The sequence below is a fragment of the Psammomys obesus genome, unplaced genomic scaffold, assembly GCF_907164565.1.
Source record: "Psammomys obesus unplaced genomic scaffold, mPsaObe1.curated_primary_1811, whole genome shotgun sequence".
Lineage (NCBI taxonomy): Eukaryota > Metazoa > Chordata > Mammalia > Rodentia > Muridae > Psammomys > Psammomys obesus.
In genome coordinates this window covers 208,646-234,738 of record NW_026590542.1, presented here as the reverse complement: position 1 = coordinate 234,738, position 26,093 = coordinate 208,646, and the positions used below count along the sequence as shown (strand labels likewise).

Sequence of the window (26,093 nt, the reverse complement as noted above, 5' to 3'; positions counted from 1 at the left end):
AAGGAAAGGAAAGGAAAGGAAAGGAAAGGAAAGGAAAGGAAAGGAAAGGAAAGGAAAGGAAAGGAAAGGAAAGGAAAGGAGAAAAGAAAAGAAAGGAAAAAGGAAAAGAAGGAAGGAAGAAAACAAAATATGCCTTGTCAGGGGTGTGGCCGAGTGGTGGAGTAGCAGCCTAACATGTTCAGGGCTCCAATACTGTAACATTTAAAAAGAGGGATAAGACCCTCAGGGAACTGTAGGGATTGGCTGGCCCTCAGAGTGCGGGGCTCTCAGGCTAAAAGAAGTGGGAATCTCAAGGGTCCCTGCTGCCCATGCCCAGAGCTGCTGTCCTTAACCTGGTGCTGACGTGACCAAGTTTACTAAGCTGCACTGCTTCCCCCTGCTGGAGACAGCGCTTTTTTTCCTGATGTCCTGGAGCACCTTTCTCTTGGCTGAAGCATGTGGGTTTACGGGTATGTATATTTACTTCTGGGCTGGGGGGTTGGAGGGTGAGAGGAAGAGAAGGAGAAGGGGAAGAAGAGAGAAGGAGGGTTATGCAAGGCTCAACTGCCATAAATTTTTGTGTCGTATAATTGTTTTCTTGCCTCTTCTTTCCCACTGACTTTTAGAAACTCTTTTGACAGGTGTTGTAGCTGTCCTTTTCTGTGGCATTACACAAGCTCATTACACATATAACAATCTGTCAGTAGAATCAAGAAGCCGAAGCAAGCAGGTAAGAGAGGCCCTTGAGCTTGACGGGCTGTCAGGTAGCATGACAGGAGTACAGAGTTCACAGCTCCTTTTTCCTTCTTCCTGCAGCTTTTTGAAGTGTTACACTTCCTGGCAGAGAACTTCATCTTCTCCTACATGGGCCTGGCACTGTTCACCTTCCAGAAGCACGTTTTCAGCCTTATTTTCATAATTGGTGCTTTTGTATCCTTTTCTGTTCTACATTGAAGACAGAGAGGTGACTTCTGCTGTGAGAGCTGTCCAGCCACTAAGAATATTCATTTGATTTCTGACTCTGTTTTGAATGGGTAACTGAGTCAGTTCTAGTTCCCTATATTTGAAGCAGACACTTCCTAATGCTGAATATATTTGATTTCAAGGACTCGCTTTTTTTCCTGCCATTTTCTGTTATAAGCTAAGTGTTTGATGGGTTATCATTTCCTTTGTAGCACTCTTTCTTGATTAGATCTAAAAGTTAATAACCATGTCAGTCTCCAGAATTGTTGTTGCTATGCTATTGCTATGTCAACTGTTACACCATCAGTTCCAGTCCTCTTGGTCTCGGCTGCATCTTCCAGCTTGGGCAGCCTTACCCCATGATGCCCTTGTGTGTGTGTGTTTGGACAGTAATCATTCTTTCATCCTAGCTGCCCTTCTGCTTCGGATTATGCTAGGGGAGACTCCTTTGTTTTTCTAAAACAGGAAGGAAAAGAGGTTTGGAAGGAGGAAGGGCGGAGGAAAAAAAGAACAGATAAAAAAACTAACAGGATTAGAGGGAAGAAGAAGGAAGGAGAAAGAGAAGAAAACAAAACACCTAGTTCTTTGGCTTGGGTCTTTGAGAATTCAGTGTTTGGAAAGGGGACACTTGAGTGCTTGGCTTAGAGAGGAGAGATGTGAGCACCCAGCAGTGATTCATTGGTGGATGGCTTTGCTCACTTGGTCTTAGATATGATTTTTTTCACTGAAGTCAACTTTCCTGGGGCTGGATTTTTAAGACCCTGACCCTACTACTAGACATTTGTTTTTTGTTTGTTTTGTTTTGCCTCTTCGAGGACTCATGGAAAGGCTTAACTCTGAAAATGTTATCTAAAATGAATGTTTCTCTCTTCTGGGATTTTTGTTTCATGTGCAAGAGTGTGGGGGCTCTCCCTCCTTAGCTGATGGATGGTGACAGTTCTGGAGTCCTAGTTAGGGTCTTACATAGTGGTTACACACATTGAGTACAGGGACAGCTTAGAATCTGTGGGCTTAGTTTTTCTTCACTCATGGCACATTGCTCTGATTTGTATTTCCTGTATGGCATCCTGGAAGAGAGAGTGGGAAGGGACCTTGTTTACAGATCAGGGCTGGGTGAGCCACATCCTCCGGGAATCCAAAAAACCCTGCTGACCACTTGAGGATTTTTTCCTTTACTTCTGAGGTAGAATGTGTTTTACAAGCACTACCCATTTCCTTTTGTTAAAAACAAAACCAAACAAGGAATTGAGGAAAGAAAAGAAAAAAGGCAGAAAAACATTTTAGACTTTACCATGGAGGAAGTAGAAGAGAGTTTGGCCCCGGCTTCTGTCTGAACCAGCTGTGTCTCCTGCAGCTGGCGCATTGGTGAACGGAAGCTCTCTGTTTGCTGGCTCCCGCCTGGGTTTCCTTCTGACCATGAGATTGTGCAGCTCTCTCTGCTGGGTGCTGTTTAAACTTGGCAAGGGAAAGATGACTGGTTTCCCTGAGTTCTTTGCTTTTCACATTCATCCTTTTCTACTTCTTTTACTCCCCAAGGTCAGTTAAGGTATACAGGCAGAAAACTCTCTCTGTTAATTTGTGTGAGTGAATGTCTCTTTGTGGTAAGAATAATTGAAGTTTTCTCACTTCTAATTTTCAGGTGTTCCCTGGGCATTGAACTCTCTGATGTTTGCTTGCAAATGAAGTTTTCTGGCTATTTCCCAGAAAACTTTCTACAATTTGACTTCAGGGTTATTTTTATTTCTTATCATTGTCCTTCCAATAGAGTCCAACATAGTGTGTGCTTTGTTTAGTCTTCACTCTTGTGATGGTGCTTTAGGGTTTTTTTTTGGACTCATTTTTAAAGAAATCGAGGAATATGCCAATACCACTTCAGTTCAGTTCAAAACTTAAAACAATGTGTTTATAGGTTGGAAATGAATGAAGAGTGAAAGTTGACCAAATAACTCCCATTTTGTTGCTGAGAGATTGTTGTAGGGGGGAATCAAAGCATTCTGGCTTCTTTGGGAAGCTGCCTGTTTCATAACATTCCGAAAATTTTATGTTCAACCAGAGTGTTTTGAAGTGCCATTCTGGAAACATGTTGGGTCCTTAACCTCATCTGGTGGTCAGGTTGCCATCTTCCTGGGCAGAGCTGCACATATCTACCCCCTTTCTTTCTTCCTCAACTTGGGCAGAAGGCATAAGATTGGCTGGAATTTTCAACACATGATGATGTTTTCAGGTAAATAAATATATATTATACACACACATATAATATATACCCATGTATATATAAAAATAAATTTTATTTCCCAAACAGTGATAACATGATTACAGCATAATCATCTGGGTTTGGTAGCACATATCTGTAATCACAAACCAAGAAGAATAAGGCAGAAGGATCAGAAGTTCAAGGCCATGCTTGGGAGCACATTGAGTTTGAGGCTAACCTGGAGTACATAAGACTCTGTTTCAAAAACCCTGTTACGGGTCAGCTTGTCTTTTCAATGTTCTGTGAGATACTCCCTCCTTTGCTAAGAAAATACTGTCCTGTTTTCAACAAATGTGCATGTAACATATTCAGACTCTGGCAGCACTTCTGTTGCCTGTGTGGTATTTCGATAGAAGACTTAAAGAGCTTGTTATTATGTAAGTTTATTTTTCTTTCAGGTCACTAGCAGGAGAACCATTTTAATAGAAAGATGGTTAATGTTAATGTTAATGTGTTGTACAAAGTGATGCTGTGTTTTTCTTGTACTGGGAATTCTCTGAAAGCCTGTTGCAAAGACCATATGCCTTCAATGTGCATCTGCCTGGCTTAGGCAGCCTGGCTCCCAAAGCATATGGGTAGAAGTTTTACCCCAACATGTGATACTACATTTTGAAGAGTTGTTGCCATGTCCCCTCCTCACCAGAAGATCTTCCTGTTTGGTCTCCACAGGCCTGAGGGGAGCAATGGCATTTGCACTGGCCATCCGAGACACAGCATCTTATGCCCGCCAGATGATGTTCACAACTACACTGCTCATTGTCTTCTTCACTGTCTGGGTCATCGGTGGAGGCACAACGCCCATGTTGTCATGGCTGAATATAAGGTAAGTTTGGAACCAAGTCAATTCTGTGTCTAAATGTTTTAGTTGCCATTGTTCTTGAGAATGTTCAATGTGCCCTGCAGAATTCTTTTGGCTTAAGCAATGTGTGTATGTGGGAGTGTATTAGATTTTTTTAATTAAAAATTGGAATATTGAAAATTTCCAAGACATAAAGTGTCATTAAATCTAAAAAACAATTTAAAATAAAGTAACGAGTACACACAGGAAATTTGGATGAGCTGGCTTTTTACTAGGGCAGTGAATTTAGTACAAGAGTTCAAAGTCTTAAAGCTACAGGAAGAGGGAACAGACCTGTAACCCTGGTGTTTCCTGTTCCTTTGTGATGAAAGCTGGGCCCAGATTTTAGCCAGAAATCAAAAGAAACAAGTAGAGTTTCTCATTTTTAGGAATTTGTATGCCATGCCTCTTGTTGCTTCTGTGCAAAAAAGAGATAGTATTTTCTATGTTACCCTCACTTGTTATGGCCTCATGACATCTTTTGTGTGTGGTATGTAGCTTTGTCAGGACAGAGGGATGTTGACCTGAGTTCTTTATCCTCCTTCCTCTACTTTCCAAGCACTGGGATTACGGGCATGCACCGCCATACCAAGACTCAGGAACTTTATTTTATAAAGAGTGTTTGAACTCTATACTGTATAGTCAAAGGCACTAATTGGAAGAGGAGTCCAGAGACTCACAGCCCGACTATGCCTGATCTCTGATTCCTTGTGTCTCTGAGCTTCGGTTTCCCTCAGCATTAAATGAAACCTTGTGTCATAGTATAATTAAGTGTTAAAATCTGCCTCTGCATGCTGTAACACTGGAGGCACCTGCTTTAATTTCATGTCTGCACAGGGTGACTGTGACCCTTCAAGGCGGCACTTGGGTAATGTGAATGCCCAAAGAGTTGCTCTCTAAAGAGCCACCAGGTGGCAGTATATCTTTCTCTATTGCTCTTTGTTTACCGTCTTCTGCCAAAGACAGTTGAGGCTTCTATACACTTCAGAGGAGAGAAACAGGATTTGAGAGCATAGCATCTTCTACCTGAGGCTTTTATACTGATGGTAGGCAGGGATTGCTGGGTTTGGCCTCTTCCAGTTATACCATTTCTGGGCTAGTGGCTTGCAGATCAAGGCAGGGGCTTCTTGGTGACAATCAGAGTCCTCATTAATGCTTGCATTGCAGATGTCATTTACATTTTTATGCTTATGTATTAAGATGGTTCTCACAACATCCCCATTGTAGAGATAATACTGCAATCTCTATTTTAGATTTGAGAAATGAGGCACAGAGCAACAATTTTGCCCTAGGTCACAGAGTTTTAAGAGGATGAAGCAAGATTGGAATTTCACTTATCATAGGCTTTTGAAAATATTTAATAATAATAATGAATAACTTGTGAGGGTTTTTTGAAAACTTTAAAGTCTATTATAATTAATTTCTCATTCCATTCATAAAAATTCACTTTAATATATTTAGAAAGGATGTCTTACTCAGCAATTAAAAACAAGGAAATCATGAAACTTGCAGGTAGAAACTAAAAAACATCATCCCGAGTGAGGTAACCCAGAAGCAGAAAGACACACGTGGTATATACTCACTTATAAGTGGATATTAGACATAAAATATAGGATAAACATTCTAAACTATATAGTCCTAAAGAAGCTAAACAACAAGGAAGACCCTAGGAAAGATGCTTAATCCTCCTTCAGAAGGGTAAACAGGATAGACATCAAAAGCAGGAGAAGACAAAGAACAGGACAGGAACCTTCCACAGAGGACCTCTGAAATACTCCACTCACCAGGTTATCGAAGAAGATACTGAGACACATAGCCAAACTTTGGGCAGAGTGCCGGAATCCTTATAGAAGAAGAAGGAGATAGAAAGAACTGGAGAGGACAGGAGCTCCACACGAAGAACAACAGAGCCAAAAAATCTGGGTCCAGGGGGTCCTGCAGAGACTGATACTCCAACCAAGGACCATGCATGGAAAGGACCTAGATCCCCTGTTCAAAGGAAGCCCATTGGCTGCTCAGTTTCCAAGTAGGTTCCCTAGTAAGGAGAGTAGGGGCTGTCTCTGACATGAACTCAGTAGCTGGTTCTTTGATTACCTCCCTCTGGGGGAGGGGTACAACCCCAGGCCACAGAGGAAGACAATGCAGCCAGTCCTGATGAGACCTGGTAGGCTAGGGTCACATAGAAGCGGAGATCAGGGGACTAAGGAAAGGGCACAGGGGGAAAAGAAGGACAGTGGGTGGTACTGGGAGGAGACAAGGGAAGGGGCCTGCAGCAGGAATACAAAGAGAATAAATTATAATTAATTAATAAAAAAATTAAAAAAAGAAGTCTTGACATGGATTTTGCACGGTGCTGTCCACCTGTAAGAAGGGTTGTGGTGCTAAAGATTGCTTTCCTCACAAAATTTGAACTGTTTAGAATTTCAACTTCCTAGCTTTAATACTAAGGGTCAGATTAAGAAACATAGTCTATCCTTGGGAATATAAAACTGAAGAAAGAAATTATGGTTATATGGCTTTCAACTTGAAAGATCAGATGACAGTGTCTTTGTTCTTTGTAGCAGTACGAGGGCAAGACAGATGTTTGACCCTGTGTACAATTGGAAGTATTTGCATTCAGTGAACTATGAAGTTAGTTTCTGCCAGATTTCATACTTTTGGAATAGGGATACTCATCTTGTATAAAGAATTGTGAGACAGATAATAAACAAAATTTTGTAATATCTCATACTCTCTGATACTTGTATTTATCACAAGCTTTTGAAAATATTGAACAATAATATATAACTTAGGGGTTTTCTTTTTAAAAGTTCACAGAGTCTGTTATAATTAATTTCTCATTCAATTTATAAAAATTCACTTTCATGTATTTAGAAATATTCACACTTAGGCTTGATTTTTCTATGAGTAAATTAAAACAGCTCCCCTTTTCTGAGGAATGGGGATTGGGGCAGAGGGAAGAAGGGCTGGAACCAGGAGGAGAAGAGGGAGCTATAATCAGATGTAAAGTGAATAAATTAATTAATTTAAAATAATAAAAATTCCCTTCCAAAGGAAACCTTGTCACAAAATAATTGAATAAAAGAAAAGTAAACAGAATCTTACTCTGCTTTTCATAGGAATTGTATTTTACATATTATCTTTTAAGGAGATTAACATCTGCATCCTGTTGTGTCCTCCAATCCATGAATATAGTGTGTTTCCCCATTCCTTTTAACCTTCTTTAGTTTCTTTCAGATTTGTATTTTGTCATTTTTAGCATACAAATCCTATGCACATTTTATTAGATTTATATCCTGTCACCTTGCTGAATTTCTTCTGAAGTTCTAGGAGGTACTTTTTGTTTGCTTATTTGTTTGTTTGTTTGCTTAAATTTTTTAATGGCTGAGTAATATTCCATTATGCAAATATAACATATTTTGTTCATCCGTTCAGTGATTGACAGACATCTAGGTTGTTTCCAATTGCTGACTTTAATATATAGAACAACTCAGCACAGTTGAGCAACTTCATTCTGAAGCGGAATGAAGTGTCCTTTGGGTATATGTCGAAGAACGGTATAGCTCAATCCTGAGTTATATAAATTCCCAGGTTCCTTAGGACCAGCCACTGATTTCCAGAGTGACTGTACAAGTTTTCTTTTTTTAATTTTTATTTTTTAAATATTAGTTACAGTTTATTAACTTTGTATCCCAGCTGTAGCCCACTCCTTCATTCCCTCCCAAACCCACTCTCCCTCCCTCCCTCATCTCCTCCCTGCCCCTTTCCAAGTCCACTGATAAGGGAGGACCTCCTTCCCTTTCATCTGACCCTGGTTTATCCGGTATCTTCAGGACTGGCTGCAAAGTCCTCCTCTGTCCTAGCAGGGCTGTTCCTCCCTTGAGGGGTGGGGAGGTCAAGGAGCCCGCCATTGAATTCATGTCAGAAATAGTCCCTGTTCCCCTTACTAGAGTACCCACTTGGATACTGAGCTACCATGGGCTACATCCAAGCAGAGGTTCTAGGTTATAACCATACATGGTCCTTGGTTGGAGAAACAGTCTTATAAAAGACCCCTGTGCCCAGATATATTTGGTCCTTGTGGAGCTCCTGTCCTTTCCAGGTCATATTAACTCGCCCTTCTTTCTTATGATTCCCTGCACTCTGCCGAAGGTTTGGTTATGAGTCTTAGTATCTGCTTTGATACACTGTTCACTTATATAAACCTATAAGATAGGATAAGCAAGAAGATAAACAAGAAAGAGGCCCCAGGGTAAGATAATCAATCCTCACTTAAAAAGACAAATGGGATGGATATTGGATGTAGGAGAAAATAAACAACAGGACAAGAGGCCTCTGAAAGACTCTACCTAGCAGTGTTTGTTTGTTTTCATAGTCTTTGGGAATTTCTACATTGATAATAATTTCTAGATTATTTACATAATTATGCAAAGTGAAATAGTTTATTTCATCCTTTTCAGTCAACATGCTTTTGGCTTTCTTTTCATGTATTATTGCTCTGGCTGGCTTTTAGTTCTATGTTTTATGAAAGTACTGTAAATGGGCATCTTTACCCAGCTCTGAGCATTAATAGTGATGTACAGCATTTTTTCTTTGGGTGTCATAGTAGCTTATAAGGTTTTTTAGCTCTTCATCATCAGATTGAATAAACATATTTCTAATGTTTACTTTTACTTTCTGCCTTTTAAAAATATCACATTTTATTTATTTGTGGGCACAGCACACATACTATTACATGTATGTGAAGCCAGGTGACAGCTTTTTAGGCATCAGTTCTTTCCTTCTACAATGTGTACCTTGGGGGTGGAACTAAGCTCTCCAGGCTTAGCAAGAAGTGCCTTTACTCCTCGAGCCATCTTACTGGTCCTCATGTTTGTTTTTAACAATTTTTTTTTCTGGCATCAGTTGGTATGATCATATACTATTTCTCATTTAGCTCTTTACTCTGGTGGATTGCATTGATCAATTCTCAAATTCTGAACCAGTCTGGCTTTTCTAAAGTAAACCCTATTTGGTTATGGCATATAATTTTTAACACTGCTTAACTCCATGAGCAAATGCTTGCTTAATGATTTTTTTTTCTGTGTTCACACAGGTATGGTTTGTACTCATGTTTTTTCACTGCATTTGTCTGGTTTAGCTATCAGGGCAATGTGGCCTCACAACATGAGCTAGGTTATGTTCTCTACTCTTCTTTAATTATTCTGTTAGTTATTTTCTTTCACTTTATGGTAGAATTCTCCAGTGGAATCATCTAGGTCTAGATTTTCAGAAATCTTTAAACTACATAATTTATGATGCTGTTATTTTCATATTGAGTGAACTGTGATAGTTTATGAAATTTATCAGTTTGATCTATATTATAAACTTAATAGTATACTGGCTAGTTTTATGTCAACTTTACATGAAAGAGAAAGGAGCCTCAGTTGAGAAAATGTCTTCATAAGATCTGACTATAAGGAATGTTTTTAATGTGCATTTGTGTTTTGCCTACATGTATGTATATGTGAGGTTGTTGGTTTTTCTTAGAGTCTGATGTGGGATGGCCCAGCCCATTGTTCCATCCCTGGGTTAATGGTCCTGGGTTCTGTAAGAAAGCAGGTTGAGCAAGCCATGGGAAGCAAGCCAGTAAGCAGTACCCTTCCATGGGCTCTGCCTCCAGGCTCTTCCCTGCTTTGATTTTCTGTCCTGGCTTCCTTTGGTGATGAACAGAAATGTGGAAGTGTAAGCTGAATAAACCCTTTCCTCCCCAACTTGCTTTTGAGTCATGGTGTTGAATCACAGCAATAGTAACCCTAAGTAAGACACATGGTGTTCCCTGATTGTTCTTTAGATGTTTTTGGGTCTGCGGTGATATCTACTGTTTTATTATTGTTATTGTTGTTGTTGTTGTTGTTATTTTACATTTCACTCCTAATAATGTGTGTCTTAGCTGGGTGTGGTGGCATGTGCCTTTACTCCCAGCATTCAGGGAAGCAGAGGCAGGTGAATTGCTGTGAGTTAAGCCAGCCTGGTCTACAAAGTGAGTCCAGGACAGCCAAGGCTGCACAGAGAAACCCTATCTGGAAACCCCTTTTTTTGTTAGACTTAATAGCGGTTTGTTAGGGGAGGTTTTTTAAAAAATTATTATTATTATTGACATAGGATCTCATTATTCAGCCCTGGCTGTCCTGAAAGTCACTATGTAGACCAGGCTGACAGAACTCATAGAGAACCTTTTCCCTGTTTCTCCAGTGCTGGGATTAAAGGCAGCTGCTAGGTTTTTGTAGAAGTGTTTTTACTTTTTTTATTATATGTTTATTATACTACACCATTTATCTGATTTTCATTTTACTGATTTCTGTTCCTGTATTTTATTTCTATTCGTTTTTCCTATCTCTATCTAGACACTCAAATAAAGCAACATGTACTGTTGTTGAAAAAAATATATATGGAATATATATATGGTTCTAGATCACTATATTGTCTATATGTCTATTAGTAATATTTATTTAAGTATAGACACTGATATTTACAGAAATTGCACCAAAAGAAGTTCTGTCCAAACTAGGTAATGAGAGTAACTGATTTTTCTTGGCTTATGGCTTATGATGCTACTTAGTGACCTCAAGTAATTCTGTAACCCAGTTTTTCTTTTAAATTGACTCAGAAATCTCTGGATATTCATTATGATATTTTGAACCCTGTGTGAACTCAGTAGGATCAGGGCTTACTTTCTTACTTGTTCCTTATTTCTTCAACTACTGATGAGTGGTTAGAAAACTGCTCAGAAGTAGGGCCAAGGCAGGTCTCAGGGTTCTACTGTAAGTAACAAGAAGTTAGCTGTGATTTATGTCTGCTTGTGTTCCTTCCTTCCTTTCTCCCTTCTTTCTTTCTTTCCTTCCTTCCTTCCTTTCTTTTTCTCTTTCTTTCCCCCCTTTTTTTAAGACAGTGCCTCTCTATGTAGCATTTTCTGTCCTGGAACTCACTCTGTAGACCAGGCTGGCCTCAGACTCAAAGAGATCCACCTGCTTCTGCCTCCAGAATGCTGGGATTAAAGGCGTGTATCATGCCTAGCTAGCTCTGATCATGTGTGTCATTATGCCTAGCTGGCTGTAACTTCAATATGTTTATGAAGAATATGAATATAACTACAATTTCAAAGCCAAGATACTATGTCCATAAGTCTAAATTATATTTTTAAATTAGTGTTTTATGGTTGATACTTTAAAATGTAATGGGACTATAGAGTTTAGTATGATTACCCTGTATTATAGGTCTACTATCCATTTTTAAGTGAGTACATACCATCTGTGTCTTTCTGCTTCTGGGATACCTCACTCAGGATGATCTTTTCTAGTTCCCACCATTTGCCTGCAAATTTTATGGTTTTCTTGTTATTAATTGCTGAGTAGTATTCCATTGTGTAAATGTACCACAATTTCTGTGTCCATTCCTCTGTTGAGAGACATCTGGGTTGTTTCCAGATTCTGGCTATTATGAATAGAGCTGCTATGAACAAATGTCCTTGTTGTATGGTTGAGTATCTTTCAGATGTATGCCTAGGAGTGGTGTAGCTGGATCTGAGGTAGTACTATTCCTAATTGTTTGAGAAAGTGCGAGATTGATTTCCAAAGTGGTTGTACAAGTTTACATTCCCACCAGCAATAGAGGAGGGTTTCCCTTTCTCCATGACCTCTCCAGCATGTGTCAAACAACAAGAAGGACCCTAGGGAAGAGGCTTATCTTCATCCAGAAGGACAAAGAGCATAGACATTGGAAGTAGGAGAAGACAGGGAATAGGACAGGAACCTTCCACAGGAGGTACCTGAAAGACTCTACCTATCAGAGTATCAAAGCAGATGCTGAGACTCATAGCCAAACTCTGGGCAGAGTGCAGAGAATCTTATGGAAGAAAGGAGAGATAGAAAGACATGAGAGAGCACTGGAGCTCTACAAGGAGACCAACAGAGCCAAAAAATCTGGGCCCAGGGGGTCCTACACTCCAACTGATACTCCAACCAAGGACTGTGCATGGAGAGGACCTAGACCCCCTACACAGACGTAGCCCATGGCTGCTCAGTTTCCAAGTGGGTTCCCTAGTAAGGAGAGCAGGGGATGTCTCTGGCATGTCCTCAGTAGCTGGCTCTTTGATCACCTCTCCCTGGGGGTGGGGGGGCAGCCTTGCCAGGCCACACAGATGAAGATGATGCAGCTAGCCCTCATGAGACCTTATAGGCTAGGGCCAGATAGAAGGGGAGAAGAACCTCACTTATCAGTGGACTATGGAAAGGACATAGGGGGAGAAGAGGGGGGTGGGTAGGACTGAGAGTTGACGAGGCAGGGGTCTACAGCTGAGATACAAAATGAATAAATTTTTATAATAAATAAATACATGAAATTACAATAATTAAAAAAAGGAAAATGCAATGGAAAATGCTCAAATATTTTAGTTAATATACAAACTAAATATTTTTCTTAGTCTCTTGACTAAGTACTATTATTTACAAAAGACGTAATTTTGGCAACTTAGAGGGGTTTCAGAATTATTCAACAGATGAACATTCTATGTATCTCAAACACATTGTGGTGGCATGATGATTGTTCTCTTGTAGTACAAACATGAAATGGGAGTGAAAACTAGGTAAGGAGGCAGTGGAAGGATACACATTCAGGTAACCAAATGACCAAGTAATTATTGCACCCCACAGAGAAGTAACACAATCATTCAAAGGTAATTAAGAACACTCTGGTATTAATCCTATTGGTCTCAAAAATTATGATAATATTCTCTACAAGACAGATTAATGATTAAAGATGAGAAGAAACCCTACGCTCTTTACATAATAGTGTTTGTAACTTGATATTTTAAAAGATGCAACATTATGTTCAGAAGTAGTATTTTAACAGGAAGAACTAGGGTCCCTGAGTCTACACTTCTATGTTGGAATTGTACCTCTATCAATTTTACCCTTTTTTACTGTGGGCCAGTCATTTAACCCCTGACTCTAAGTTTTCTTACCAATTAAAAAGTAACAATCAATGCAATGATAAAATGTGATTATAAGTAAATATGATGAAGTCTTGTACTGTGGGGTATGAGATACAACTCTGTGGCAGAATGCTTGCCTAGCATGTGTGAGGCCCTGGTTTCTTTCCACAGTGTTACCTCATAAGGAGTCATGATCTCTTGCATTTTTCAAGGTATACAGCATAATGAAAATTTGAGCATTGTCTATCACAGTATTTCTCAATTTTTCCAACTAACTACAGTGAAAATTTTTATAGAGATCTGCTATAGCTCCCTATATTTTATAATGTTTTGGATGGTTTCAGACTTATCAAAGGTATGTTTTATGGGGTTGTTTTTGTCTATGTTCCACAAGAACCAGTTTTCACACCCATAGGGATGACATTACCCCATTAAGAGTACATGATTTAGTACAGTGTTCTCACAGTGTTCTCAACTAAGGGTAATTTTTCCCCACCTGGGAGACATCTGTGAATATCTGGAGATCTTTTTAACAAAAAACAACTGCCTTTTTTTTTTTTTAACCAAAAAGATCTACACTCGGAGCAGATGGGGTTGTTGCTGTTGACATCCTGTAAGTAGAAGGCAGGATGTTACTAACCATCCCACAGTGCAGAGGAGAATGGCTCCCTAACAGAGTATTATTGTGGATTCAAATGTCGGTAGTGCTGAGTTTGCAAAACCATGTTGTAGCATGATGGTAAAGCATAATATTGTCTGATTAATTCAGAAATCATTAAGGAAAGTGACAGGTCACATCAAGCCAGAGACCTTAAAGGAAAGAGAAGAGTCAGGGTTGGGTTCCTGGCCTTTAGGTTAAAGCTGTAGACAATGTGGTTTGTATATCTATAAAAAAAAAAAAATGGTCATCTTTGTCTTCTCTGTATTGTTGTTTTTTTTCAGTAATATTGTGGGGTTTGTTTTCTCTGTTAATTAGCTATAAAATTTACATGTACTCTAAATATATGTTCATTGTTTAGCAACACTTTTGTTTTTTTACGTTCATCTGTTTTTTTCTTTATGAAACAGAATAACTCCAGAAATTTTTGTAGATTAATTTCTATACTGTACAGTTATTCATTTGATTTTATTGTATTGTATTTTGAGAGATTTAACATCATTCTCTCAATTTTTTCTCATTTGACCTAGCTTCTAACATTATTGCTTTAGCAACCTCTCTGCCTCTTGGGTTTTAGAAAATGGGGACTACCAAAGATTGTTATGCAGCTCCGTGGTTATAACTTACTTAGTGTTTTCAAGACTTTGGGTTCCATGCCCAGTACTAACCAAAAAAGGGACTGTGAATTTCTGTTAAAGGTGAGAGCTAGCCCTTATTGGTGGCATGGTCCAGGTCAGATGCCAGAGATCCCAGGTTCCTGTGTTGTCCCATCACATTCACATTTCCTTCTTCTGCTGCCCAGAGTTGGTGTGGAGGAGCTCTCTGAAGAGGACCAGAATGAGCACTACTGGCAGTACTTCAGGTGACATGGAGACTACTCAGAAAATAATCCACTGGCTTTTGCTTCTCTTCTGTCTAACTCAAATGATTTCGCTTTATGCTTTTTTGCTTTTTACTTCCTGAATGCACTGATTCTCACCCCAGTGGGCAACAGGGAAATCAGTTCTAAAAATTCTTTCTGTCCTTCCTCCATGTTGATTGGTGTGTCAATGTTATTGGGATTATGAGATTTCCTGCCACATTTTGGACCATGTATTTTCAACCCCAAAGCCTAAATTAATGTCTTCTTTTGGTACAACTGAGCTTAGTGTTAAGGGACAGCTCATTTTCAGAGCTACCTGTATTTTTTCCAGAAAATCCTGCTTCTGATCTAGTAAGTAAGGATTGTAACTAATACAGAGAACTAGAATTTTCATATTTCAGCCTTGACTAGAGCATAACTCATGTGATCTTAATTAAATGTGTGTTGTATTTTTTAAGTATGCATTTGTATATTTATACTTTCTCATGATGGTTCAGATGACATGAAGAACATAGGTTTGTTTGTTTTTTAAGAAACAAAAGGATGAAGTTTCTACTAACACAGTTTGTTTCTTGACCTACATCCAACTGTGTGTGATGCCATAGTGTTTAAGTGTGGTGACATAGGAGCAAAGTAAAAACCTCCTGTGTTTGTTTTTGCCTTTATGGATCTCTAATTGATATGCCTTCTTCCTGGTCTTATCTGTAGATGCATTCAATACAAAATCAGCCTGAACTTAGATTTTGTGAAAATATTCTGCTTACTGAAGACAGGGTGAAGGAAACATTATAAGTAAATAAATAAATAAATAAATAAATAGATTATATATATATATATATATATATATATATATATATATATATATATATATATATATGGTATGGGTCTTGGAATACAGACCAGATATGTGCTGTAATGGTATGCATGAAATTCATGGAAGTGTTGAAATATCTCACAGAGTTTGAGCTGCTTATTACTGTTGCAATGTGTGCTTATGATGCACATTTACTAGTGAAGTTGCAGAAGAATCCTTTCTACTGAACTGTTCTGCCTTCAAAGAATAGGGTCTTTTAGGCCAGTATTAAGTCATTACACTTGAGGTACAAGAGTTTATATTATAATCAGATGCTCAAGATTTACATGAAGATTCATGTCTCATATTCCTTAAATTATCCAGAACCTTGATTATTTATGTTATTGATATCTAGAGGTATGTATCGGTGGTAAAATTCATGTTTAATATACTTGAGGCTCTGGATTTACTTCCCGGTACTACCCAAAAAAGTATTGGTTAAAATAGAAAGCTTCTACTTTTTCTGAGATTTCACAGCATTTTATTCATTATAGTAGACAAGTTATTGTTCTAGAATGAAAGTTATTAATTTTGGAGTATTTATCTGTTCCAGAAAAAACACGTCTATTTGACTTCTTTGTGTTTTCCTTTGGTATAAAATTCCCACATTTGTCTCATTCTCAATGAAACTAAAGATAATTTAGTTCATTCTAGAAGAAAAGACTGCTGTGTCTGTTGCAGATACATCCCCCTAGATGTACCTGAATGCTGAAATGTGATATAATAAAATTCCAGGTTTCTGTAACATCCCAGATGTTGTAACAATCAGGAGACAAATACATTATAAACAGTTGCCAAAACAATGAATTTGAGAAAGCTACATCTTATGGTGCTCTGAGTCTGCAATCAAAAGCCTGTGTCTGGTCTTTCTTGCTGTTTAGCGCCATTCCAAAAGTCTGGCCCATTGCTTTACTCTTGTTCACAAAGACCAGTTTGGTTCAGGCCTGTGCCCCAAGGGTGGAGCCCTTTATAGGAATCCCAGTGTACTGTGTGTCATCCTTGGGGATTGGTCCAAGGGTCCCTCCAAATGCCAGAAAAGTAATTATTAAATCACTCTAACATAAATGGCCTCAGATGGAAAAAAAAATTACAGAATAACCTTTGTGTCCACGCGGCCCCTGTCTGTCTTCTGAGGCATCATTTATAAAGCCATGGCAAGCTGGAAAGCAAGCATTTATATCCCTTCTTGAATCTCCTATCTTAGTTCTTTATATCAGTAGTTGGTGCCACCATGAGACCCTTTAAGTCTGTCTGGGATGGTAAGGCAGTTAGTTCCCTTAGGCTCTCAGACATGTGATTGATAGCAAGTGGCCCAGTGAAGATTGGACCTTCCACACAAAAGACTGATCGGAAAGCGGGTGTTGAGCAGGACTATTTCCAGAGCTTCAAGTCTCCAGGGAGTGACACAACCAGATCTGAACATTGCTGTGTTTCTTAGCACTTCACTAACCGTGCCTGAGTCAACTCAAGACTTTCTTCATGCCCATTACTTTTTGGAGAAAGAGAATTTCAGCAAAACACATTTCTGAAATTATCAAGAAGAAAATTTTGCATGATTGTGAAAATCTTTATTTGCCCATTGCCTATAATTACCAATTCTAGTACACTGTGTGATGAATATTTACAGTTTGCGGTTTTCAGACCCTGAAATGAAATGAGCTTATAAATTGTCAGTATTAATCTGTTAATTAGAGATAGGAAAATAGACTGATGTGTTTTTGAAACATGTTTACCAAAAGTATAATTAGGTATTCCTAACTGTGATTTAAAGTTTTTCCACAAAAAGTAAAGAATGGAGCAGCAAATGCCCAGGTACTAACTTGCACTCAGCAGTTAACTAACATTTGTCACTTTTAAAATTCAGAGTCAGATGTCCTGAGTCCACTCTTAAATGCTTCTAGAGTCCAGTCTCCCATGTAATCACTCCTGAGAAAAGTAACATGAATTTTACATGCACAGGATCCAACAAATGTCATTGCTTATTTCTGTTTACTCTCTTTCACCAATTCACTCACTTTTCAAGGTTTCTTATAACATTGATTTTTAAGTATTCGGGATAGTTACTTAACACAATGTCTACAATTAGGATTTTTGGTATTTGATTATGTACAGAGGAAAACAAACATTTTTGTCAAAACTACTGCAAAAGTATTGCCACATGTTTTTTGTTGCATCCTCCTAGGTGGTACATGTTGTCAAGATGTCCATTTATCGGTGATATTCCATTTGATCACTTAGTTAGTCTAGACTACTGATCATATGTCTCTCTAGTATCAAAGTGCCACTTTCTTTATGCACTTAAAACGTTATCAGTAAGTACTCTTTTTGCCACCATATTTTTCCATTTGGCCCCAGGCCCACAGTGAAGAATCTGGTGCCTGGTCCAGTACAGAATTTTTTTTAAGTGTCTAGAACACTGCCTGGCCCTGCATGTAAGTATATACTGTATATGTGAATTCTATCTTGTGGCTAAAAACTTTGCCTCCAACACAAAATGAGATGGCTGCTTCCTTTTCTTCTATCCCCTCCCCACAGGTATACACCTTGGGGTGGTGGTCAACAAGCTTGAGAAAGGACAAAATAGGGGTTGATGCTGAGAAGTGGAGTATATCTGTGCTATCATTTACCTCTTACTTCTATGTATTCTCTTTTCTCTAGAAATATCCCAGATGTTACAGGTAATGGGGAGGAAAAAGAAGAAAAATAAATTTGTACTTTGGGTTTTGTACATCTAGTCCATTTTCTGCTTGCCAGACTATAATATCCTTGTACTGAACTCTCTTCAAGCTTATAACAACACCTGATATGATGAAAGCTTGATGCTCTATTACATTTTATGATGCTGTCCAAGTATTGAGATATTGGAAGATTGAAAGGAATACAGAATTTTCCTGGTGTTCTATTTTCTCTCCCATCGCTCCATGTTATCTATGTTATTTGTATCACAATTAAGAATGGGGAAGATATAGATACAATAACATAACAGATATATGCAGCAATAGGTAGCATATGGCAAAGCTAGGACAACTGTCCTAGTGTGTCTCAAAAATTTATTTTAAGTGAATTTTTGCCCCTTGGCCCTTTTCTGTTATCTTCAGTTGCTCTCAAATATGTAAGTTCTCTCAAATATGTGGGTTCTCTACTCATCTTTGATAAGGTAGATGTGGGAACACAGGACTAAAAGTACACCAGGAGTCCAGTTAATGACTGGATGTGATACTTATTGAAAATGCAAGGGCAGGATTTAGTGAGGATCAAAATGACTGATATAGATTCTACTGTGGTGCATTTCTGCAACAGGAGAGAGTAATAGGGAATAATGAATGAAACTTGCTGAGAGGAACTACCAGAGTTAAGGGAGTTTTCTTGCTAAAGGCAGGCCATGGAGATCAGATATGACTTGGGAACTGTCAGGGGGATCGACTATCAAAGGTGGGAGTTCTGGCTAAACCAGCTTTGAAAGATTCTTTATAAAACTTGGTAATGCAAAAGGAAGAAGCCCAAAAGCTAGGTACTAGTTGGGAAGATGATTCAAAGAAACCTGACTTCAGTTTGGTAAAGGAAAGATTCCATCATTATGCATCCTAAGAAGTCAGGGGAAGGGAGGCTAGGGAGATGGCTGTCAGTGAAGTGTTTGCTGTTCAAGCATAAAGACCCGAGTTTAATCTCCAGAACCTATGTCAAAAACTAGATATGGTGGTGCATATTTATAATCCCAGCATGGGGGAGATAGGCAGATCTCTTGGGCTTGGAGGCCAGCCAACATAACCTAATCAGTGATCTCTAGGCCAAATGAGAGTTTCGGTCTCAAAAAAACAATGTGGATGGCTTCTGAAGAACGACACCCAAGTCTGCCCTCTGTCCCACCCAACACAAATACAAACCCATGTTTGTGTTGGGTGGGACATATAAGCACACGTGCAAGCATACGCAGATGTGTGCAGGCAAGCGCACACATATATACACAAGAAGTCAGAAGGAATGTATCATGAAATAAGATGTGGGATGGAGAGATGAGAAGATAGTAATAAAGAAGCTATAGTAAATGTTAATGGTAGACTGTCTTGGTAGCCATGCAGGTGTTTACTACAGATTCCTCTTATGCTTCTTTGTATATCCTACTAATTTCATAACAAAATACTGTGTGCACCAAAGCATTTCAGGGCAGAAGTGAGGAAGCAGCCAAGCAGAAGAGACCCATGGTTTAGTAATGGGGACTTCTTGGTACAGGAAGGCAGGTGGAAAGCTGCCAGCATATTTCCCAGAAGCCTTGCTAAGGGCATGAGTACTTATAACATGCAACTCTGTGGGATCTGCTGTGGTGTGGACCTGACTTGTGCATGATGGCATTTCTCTCCTTAAAGCTAACCACTTCTTCTGCTTTGGGAAGATATTCACTGACTAAGCAAGCAAGGCTGCCATGATCCAAGCTAATGTTTTCTGTTTTTCTCCTTGTCTTATTTCCTGGTGATGTTTATAGAGTTGGTGTTGACCCAGATCAAGACCCACCACCTAACAATGACAGCTTTCAAGTCTTACAAGGGGTAAGTCACAAAGTGCTGCTACCTAGGAAAGACATGATTTGAAAATTGCTAAAATTAAGCATTTCCTCCATGCTGTGCATTATTTCTGGCTTCCCTCATTGTCCTCTCAACCACAACCTTTTAGGTTGCTGCTATAAACTCTGGTTTAAATAGGTTAGAAGCTGAAAATTGAGAGTCTTAAATGAGTCACCTAAGGCCAGATGATGAGAAATTGACAGGCCAGGAATAGCTGGTTACCAAGATGAGGAACTATCTATTCCATCCAGATAGTTCCACATGAGTCAAAACATCTTCACTCTCAATGTTTCACATTGCCGCTCTTTCTGCATTCAAGCACCTGCAGAAAAATAATTAAACGAAGTGCCTTCATTGGTTTCAGGAAGCATTGCTTACTGAAAGACCTGATGGCTGAAATGTTAACAGCAGCAAAAGGTACAAGTCAACTTTGCTGGCAGTGCGGCCCTGGGAGTCCCCATCAAGTCTTGGGGTGTGTCCAGGTGCTTGACATCTACCAGAGAAAAGGACTTGAAGCTGAGCCAAAGCAAAGTTATCAGGGTTGTTGATTGAGCAGAAGACAGAACACACTAGAAGAGAGTCAAATGTGACTAGTAGGAGAAACATACACCCAAGTGTCCCAGCAATAGCCACATATAATTTGGGGATTTTGAGACTGCTTCATCTACAAATGAGTTTAGCTATTGGGGACAGTACATACTGAGATGGTTAGTTTTCTTTTCCACAGAATTCCATCCTTGAACTAGAGACTTCTTTGTACATCTCACTGGCTGGCAGGTAGAGAAAGGAGTGTCAGTAGAGAAAAAATATTCATCAAGGAATCCTTATACATATAGGCCACAAAGGAATTAGACATAAGGCACAAGTAATTATCCAGTTTTAACAATCCCAAGTGTGATATTTCTCAAATGTCCTGGGCAAATTACATGGAAATTCCTGGGTGTCAACAAATGAGAACTGGAGAATTAAAGGGTCTCTTTCCCCCTCTTACATCCCCTCTGTTTACTAATTAGCTTCTTGCCACGGGAGCATTGCACTTGCTGTTAGACTTAGTGATGAATGTGCTGTCAAATATTTCCATGTAGTTGTCTTAAGTGTTGGTTCTGGCATCTCATACATGCTAAGAGGCTACAGGAGCCCTTTCTCCAGGTGGGGTAAATGACTTGGCACCCTGGACAGGTCAGTTCTGGGTTGCTGGCCACTACAAGATGACTGTGACTTGGCTGGCTACTTCTTCTATGTTCTTATGGCCTGGTTTGGTTGCCTGGAACTGGGTGTGTGTCACAACTTCCCTTGACCTCCTCCTCACAAGTTTCAAATGAGGTCAGAGTCAGTTCTCTGCTGGCCTTTCAAAAGCATTCAAGATTACTGTTAGGATGGAAAAAGGCCGAATTCCAGTGTGGTTCCCCAAAAATCCTTCTAAGACTCAATCCTCATGAATAAATGATTTTCTATACATCTTCCTCATCTGACTTTCTTGGTCCAGAGAATGACTAACAGGGTGCCCAGGAGTATTCAATGACTATGAGCAACCCGAGAGATCAGTGGGTCTCTCATTGTGGATGAAACTCTAGGTTCTTGTGGTTTCCCTGCTTGGTAGTGTCATGAAACTTGAATTAGAGGTAGGGGAAATCCAGATATTTGTCCTCTTCTAGAAAGGGCAGTTCTCTTGACCTGGTTTTCTAAATAGTTGTCTAGAGGAAAAGATAGTGATATGATACAGGAAGGAAAGACATTTTCTACAATAAAGACAGTTTTTCTTACTAGAAGCCCAAGCTGTAAACAGTCTCATAGCTTACAAGCTAGGAGCAGTTGGCTGAAACTTTTGGCCCTGTGAGGAAAGCTTACGAATATTGTGGGCAGACTCCAACTTTGTGTTTCTGGCAAGTTGAACTCATCAGAACAAAACAAGACCTAAAAACACAGTTGTTTTGTTTCTCTAGAGGTCTTGGCGACTTTGCAACCAAAACAAAACCAAGCTCAGCTGGAAGCAAGCTGCCTGGACCAAGGGTTAGTAGCTTCTCATTCCATTAGAGAGAGGCTTTCATGCCAGACCAGACACAGCTGGGATTTCTGTTGGCCAGACGTGCTGACACATCATCCACTTCCTTCCTCAAGTTTTCCAGAAGACCACTCATGGATGAGGCCCCTCTGGTCAGCTCAGGGAATGACTCCTGCTTTTATCATACCAGCAAGGCCAGTGCACGAACGGATGTGCTAATGGAGTATAGAGGAAAGGAAAAGTGTGTGTATGTGTGTGTGTGTGTGCGCGTGCTCAAACAGCTGTTCAGAGTTGCATTGACAGAAAACTTTGTGAGCAAGATGGATTAATTTGTCCCTGGAACCTCCCCCTGGCTGAAATCTGATACTTTAGCCACCTAAATTTTTAACTTAAAACAACTGCTGAAGTGACTTTCTTCTCGCTCCACTCCCATTTTTTAATTTTTTTTCTTTCTTCCTTTCTTCCTTTCTTTTTTTCTTTTTTAAACATAGTCTCTCTACATAGCCCTGGCTAGCCTGGAACTCACTATGTAGACCAGGCTGGCCTCAAACTAAGGGAGATCTTCCTTCTGAGTGCTGGGATTAAAGATCTAAGCCTCAGCTTTTTCTTTTCATTTTAAAGTTGCTCCTTTGGCTCTTTGATTTCCCTTGTTGCTGTTTTGTTGTTGTTGCTGCTGTTGTTTTCTAAACCTCTGAAGTGAATTGAATTTATTCAGCCACTTGAAAGATATTTATTAAATGCCTGTTACTTTATTAGAACTTTCAGACACTAAGACTAGGCACATGACAGAAATATGGTTTCTGTTCTGAAGGATTGGGCTTAACTGGATAATAAATCAGGGTCATGGCAGGGTCCATCATGGAAGACCTTATTTGCTCCTCTCATAGGAGGTCACACTTAACTCTGGTGGCTCAGAAGCCTGGAAGTCAGAAGAGAACTTAATGGAAAGGTAGATTCCCAGGTATCACCCAGCCCCACTAAAACCAAGTCTGCATTTTTACTTTAACCCAAGGAACTTGTGTGCATCTTAGGACACACTAGATAGAGCTTGGAAATCAACCCTGTGGAACTCAAGGGCTTGACATCCTAGTTTCTAACTTCTTTGTTATCAAATGACAAGTTGGTTTGGGTACTCGACAAAAGAAAGCTCCAAATTAAATGACTTTATTTGCTCGCCTCTCATAGCCTATGAAGGCTGTTATAACAAGGAACCTCAAATTTCTTGCCTTAAAAGGATATTATTGGCTTCAAGTACAATAAGTCAGAAATTTGGTAGGCTCAGTTGGATTCTCTGATTCAGAGCCAAAGTCAAAGCATGGCAGGACTGAGCCTTGGCTGAGAAAACTCCTGCAAGATCATTCAAGTTGTCACTGGCATTCACTTCCTTGATGTTATAATATTGGCTGATAGTGGGATGGGGGACACCTCTGGAGGGCTTCCAGATGCTTGTTTGTGTTACAGAATGAAGATTTGAGCAGAGACACACCACTGTAGGAGAGAGAGTTTATTAAGAGAGAGTACATTTAGAAAGGAGAAGTGGGCCAGAAGAAAGAAAATGCTTAGTAGTTCAAATGGTCCTGCTATACATAGTTGGGGCTTTCTTGTGACCTTAATTAAGGAGGACTATTTGACACACTTACATAGTGTGAGCTTTTTCATTCATTTGTATAGTGCAGGCTTTTCTACACATGATCTGAACTATAGTTCTACATACAACTTCATGTCTCAGGAAATTTTTAAATCTCTGTCCATAGGTATATTTGAGTATTATAAGGAACCATGGATTACCCTGTAGTGCCTCTGTGCTTGTTTCAGTGGTACCAACCATTTTAATAAGTCCCAGGCAGGAAGTTTCCACCCTTCCTCCTTGTCAGATTGTTTTTTTCATATACTAATTTTGTAAGGTCTTCCATACCTTCTTCTTTTCCCTTTCTCCTGCCTCAACTCTCCTCTGAGAACTGCAGTCCCTGGGACTTTAGGGGGTGGGATTTGAAGGATGGTGCTGCATCTTTTGTAACTATTTCTATGCCATTGAAGAGTGTGGTCCCTGCCTAAGAAAGACTGTGAACTCTCTCCCTCTTCTACCTATCTGTCAGAGAGGACCCCTTGTGGTAGTGATTAGCTAAAATCCCTGCAGCAAAAGGAGTTTAGTCTGAAATTGCTATTCCTATTGATTGTGAGCCAGAATTTCTTTTGCACCTTAGCAAAAGAAATTGTTTTGGAGGGTAGGGGATGTTGTTGGCATCTCTAGGGCCATCAGGTCTTAGAAGACAGTTGTATTCATCAATTTAACTTTTAAGTTTAGAAATGATATACCTCAAACTGTCAAAAAGCCAACATACTGATGGTTCCATATTAAGAATGTGGCAAAATACAAAAGAACAATTATAATAAGAATCCAATGGAAAATGAATTAAAATTGTGAAGTTGTTATCATTTAGTATATATCATTCCAACAATGCTAAAAGAGAAGCAATGAAGAAAGCTAAAGCACAAAGGTTACAACTACTGCTAGATTTATATGAATAAGACTATCTTTGCATTTAGGAAGGGTTCTTGCTGACAAGCTTGATGATCTGAGTTCAATCCCTACTTCTTATGAGAATTTTGAGGAATCCCATTGTGGTTATCAGATAATAGCATGGAAATCAGGGTCTCCTCTTAGAATTCTTAGTCTCATTAGTAAAAGAATTTAAGACTCAAACAGAAGCTCAAGGACAATTTATTAGAGCTTAAAAGAAAAAGGTCTAGGGTTGGAGAGATGGTTCAGCAGTTAGGAGCACTAGCTATTCTTTCAGTGGACCTGGGTTTGATTCCCAGCAACTATATGGTGTCTCATAACCATCCAGACTCCAGTTCTGGGAGATCCTACAGCCCTCTTCAGACTTTTGGGGGGCACCAGGTACACACATGGTTCGTATACATATATGCAGTCAAAACATCCATTCACATAAAATAAATATTAAAAATAAACAACAACAACAACAAAATAAATAACTAAAAAACATCCAATACAGGCAAGCAGTAAAGCTCAGTAGCTTCTCAGAAATGGTGAATGAAGAAAAGAAGGGAAAATGCCATGACATTTGAGTTACTAGCACAGAGATCTGCTATTTGTCAGTTAAGGAAGGAGATTTTAGGAAAATAAAAAAGGCAAGGCAGTGCAAAGTACCAGAAAAAAAAAATACTTAGGCTCTGGCCAGAATCCAAAAAAAAAAAAAAAAAGACAGTAGGTGCAGGACTAGTTTGAGGTAACCTTAATTTTCTAAAGGCCTCAACTAACCTGTTGAATAACACAGCAAGGTTTTCTTCTTGCCTTGAGTAACCTCTCTGATCTTATCATAATACATTTCTTAATACATTTTTAATTGCTACAAGGAGACTATCATCATCTTACATCTCTAGATCCCTAGGGGCATTGTGATCCTAGACATTTTGTTCCTTATCTGGGAGGGTGTATGTTCTGGACAGACAGCCAATCGGATTTTGAGCAGATATTCTGTTTGTATATCTTTCAGTTTCCTCCCCGATCTTCTTTCTTCTCAAAGATCTAAGCAGGATCAAGTTTAGGCCCTTTCATCCAAATCTTCCATCACTTAGTTTATATTGAGGCTATAGATAGCATTACAGTAAAATATTTGCCTTTTTTTAAAATGTTATCAAGATCAGATTTATTCCAATTTTTGCAGTGCATTGTAGTGTGTGGCCTAATGCAAACACAAGAAATGGAAGGCCTTTTGTGTCCGGAAAGGTAACCCTTTGTCTCATGTGCAAAGTACTGAAGAAGACCTGATGGTTTGGTCCATTTCCCACTTCCATCATACTACATAATGAACTGATAACGAACGGCCTGTCAGAGAGTTAGAAACACTGGTTTGAGTCTCTAACCCTTCTAGATTTACTTATACTTGGCCAGGGTTTGAACAAATCACTGGTGTCACTCCAGGAACCATGCCTTTCAATAGCACCTTCTATAGATACCACAGGGGTTGTTCTTTTCTTTCCTAATCTTGTAGAACCAGATATTTCTCATGAGAGACTATAAAAGGCCCAAATGGCTAGGTTTGTCAGAGAAGAATCTTGCTCGCATAATATCCATGTGATCTCCTTCTTCTTCTTCTTCTTCTTCTTCTTCTTCTTCTTCTTCTTCTTCT

The 26,093-nt window shown here is 39.3% G+C and overlaps 1 protein-coding gene across 3 annotated transcripts in view; it reads left to right on the top strand.

The window, feature by feature from the left end:
• The window catches only part of Slc9a7 (solute carrier family 9 member A7), a 139,609-nt gene that overhangs the window by 92,520 nt on the left and 20,996 nt on the right, over positions 1–26,093 (top strand). For 2 of the 3 annotated variants that reach the window (XM_055607891.1, XM_055607890.1), the window contains exons 8-14: positions 344–449; positions 621–709; positions 796–909; positions 3,055–3,166; positions 3,866–4,019; positions 14,466–14,525; positions 19,859–19,922. In XM_055607891.1, coding sequence (XP_055463866.1) covers positions 344–449; positions 621–709; positions 796–909; positions 3,055–3,166; positions 3,866–4,019; positions 14,466–14,525; positions 19,859–19,922 — 699 coding nt within the window. The remainder of the gene's footprint in view (positions 1–343; positions 450–620; positions 710–795; positions 910–3,054; positions 3,167–3,865; positions 4,020–14,465; positions 14,526–19,858; positions 19,923–26,093) is intronic. The other variant, XM_055607892.1, reaches the window with a different exon arrangement.